Source organism: Lipotes vexillifer, unplaced genomic scaffold, assembly GCF_000442215.2.
Source record: "Lipotes vexillifer unplaced genomic scaffold, Lipotes_vexillifer_v1.1 scaffold713, whole genome shotgun sequence".
Classification (NCBI taxonomy): domain Eukaryota; kingdom Metazoa; phylum Chordata; class Mammalia; order Artiodactyla; family Lipotidae; genus Lipotes; species Lipotes vexillifer.
This window is the reverse complement of record NW_006773157.1, coordinates 631,194-633,187: the sequence shown is the minus strand read 5'-3', so window position 1 is coordinate 633,187 and position 1,994 is coordinate 631,194. Positions and strand designations below refer to the sequence as shown.

General features: G+C 59.5%; 1 protein-coding gene across 1 annotated transcript in view; it reads left to right on the top strand.

The window, feature by feature from the left end:
* MEGF11 (multiple EGF like domains 11) overlaps window positions 1–1,994 on the top strand; it is a 247,823-nt gene that overhangs the window by 226,420 nt on the left and 19,409 nt on the right. Inside the window, exons 16-18 of the mRNA XM_007448126.1 lie at window positions 381–509; window positions 1,001–1,129; window positions 1,692–1,820. Coding sequence (XP_007448188.1) covers window positions 381–509; window positions 1,001–1,129; window positions 1,692–1,820 — 387 coding nt within the window. The remainder of the gene's footprint in view (window positions 1–380; window positions 510–1,000; window positions 1,130–1,691; window positions 1,821–1,994) is intronic.

The following is a 1,994-nucleotide window of genomic DNA, read 5'->3' as shown; positions in this document are numbered from 1 at the left end:
GCCCCCCCCCCCCCCGCCGCCATCCTCATGGGGAAGTTAGTACACACAGTATTCACACCGTAAACCGCAGTGTTTACAGTTTACCACACGCTCCAAATCACAGTCATTCCCCTAAGACGGAAGGTTCAGAAGCCCTCAGAACTGGGAGGGTGGGCAGAGAATCCAGGCTTAATGGGAATCCTGGGTGACTGGGTCAAGAGGTGAGTGGAGGAATTCTGGGAACAGTGGTTAAGCCCCTGAATCCAGGAAATGCCACCCGGGGGCATCCTGGCTGACATGCACTCCCCCTCCCTCCCTCTCCCTCCCTCCCTCTCCCTCCCTCCCTCTCCGTCTGCCCCTCTCCGCCTGGTCCTCACCCTCGGCATCCCACCCACGCCCAGCTTGCCCACCTGGGTTCTGGGGCCCCGCTTGCTTCCACACATGCAGCTGCCACAACGGGGCGAGCTGTAGCGCCGAGGATGGGGCCTGCCACTGCACCCCTGGTTGGACCGGACTCTTCTGCACCCAGCGTAAGCCCCGCCTCCCAGCCTCCCAGCCATTTGGAATCCCATGCTGCGGCCTGCTGGCTGCCTTGGGCATCGTCTGGACCTGCAGTGGAGGGAGGGAGGAGGCAGGCCCCAGGGCTCGGAGCTATCCACCCTGCCACCCACCCCTGGGGTTGAAGAGTCTGGCCGGACTCAGGGGGTTGACACGCCCAAAGTCCTGGAAGGCCAGGGCTATCGGGTACCCCAGCAGTCACCAAGACCAGACCCTCCTTGGACAGGAGGCCCAGCGTGGGGAGTAGCAGCCTGTGGTTGCACAGCAAAGAGACATCAGCCTGGCCTCTGGTTCCAAGGTACCCTTGTCCAAAGGACTCCCTGCCTCTTCAGCGTGAGGGTTCCGAGCGTGGAGCATGCAGGGTGTCGCTAGTCCTCACCCCATGCTCAGAGAAAGAAGGGGCAGGAGGCAGGTTTGGTCCCAACTGCACCTCAGCAGTTGCCGCCGCCCTGTTTCTCTTCAGGCTGCCCAGCAGCGTTTTATGGGAAGGACTGCGGACATGTGTGCCAGTGCCAGAATGGTGCCAGCTGTGACCACATCAGCGGCAAGTGTACCTGCCGCACGGGCTTCACCGGGCGACACTGTGAGCAGAGTAAGCTGTCCCGACCCCTGACCCTGGTGTCAATGCCAGCCCTCAGCCTCCTGCAGGGGAAGCCTCCCCCTTTGAGGTCCACCCATCAGGGCCCTGCACCGCCTGCTCCCTTGACTTTTGGAGCAACTCCCAAGGAGAAAACCTGAAGGTTGGGCCGACGTTGGCTTAAGAGTTTCTTCCTTCAGTGGGGGTGGGGATGGGGCATGTGGAGGCAGAGCAGAGCCTTTGCTGGGGGAGGAGCTTAGCCAGAGTAGAGGGAGGCAGATCTTGTTTGATTGATCTTTGAAGCCCTTGTGGCACCTGGCTCAGGGCCTGACACACGGAAGATGCTGTGTAAATATGGACCAGGTGAGGAGGAGGTAGGGGTGGGTGTTCCCCGACTCAGGGTTATAGGTGTTCTGTCTAGCCCCAAGTAGCAAACCAAAGCACATCAGGAGCTACAGAGAAAGAAGCTTCACTCTGTGAGGCAGAAGTAATCCTCACAGCTGCCCACATAAGGGATGGGAGGGGTGGAGAGTGGGCGTACCTCACGGTCGACTCCAATTCTCTTCGCGCTACACAGGATGTGCCCCAGGAACCTTTGGCTACGGGTGTCAGCAGCTATGTGAGTGCATGAACAATGCCACCTGTGACCATGTCACAGGCACCTGCTATTGCAGCTCTGGATTCAAAGGGATCAGGTGTGACCAAGGTAATAAATACACAGATGGCAGAGTCCCCGGGGAAGGGGGCTATAGAAAGGGAGGGCCCCATGGGGCAGGCTCTAGGGAGTGGCCAATGGGACTGACTGAATTTTATAAGGACACTCTGTGACTTCCTTTTATTCACATTGGAAGGAGAGTGGGAGTGGAATGGGGCGGCGGGG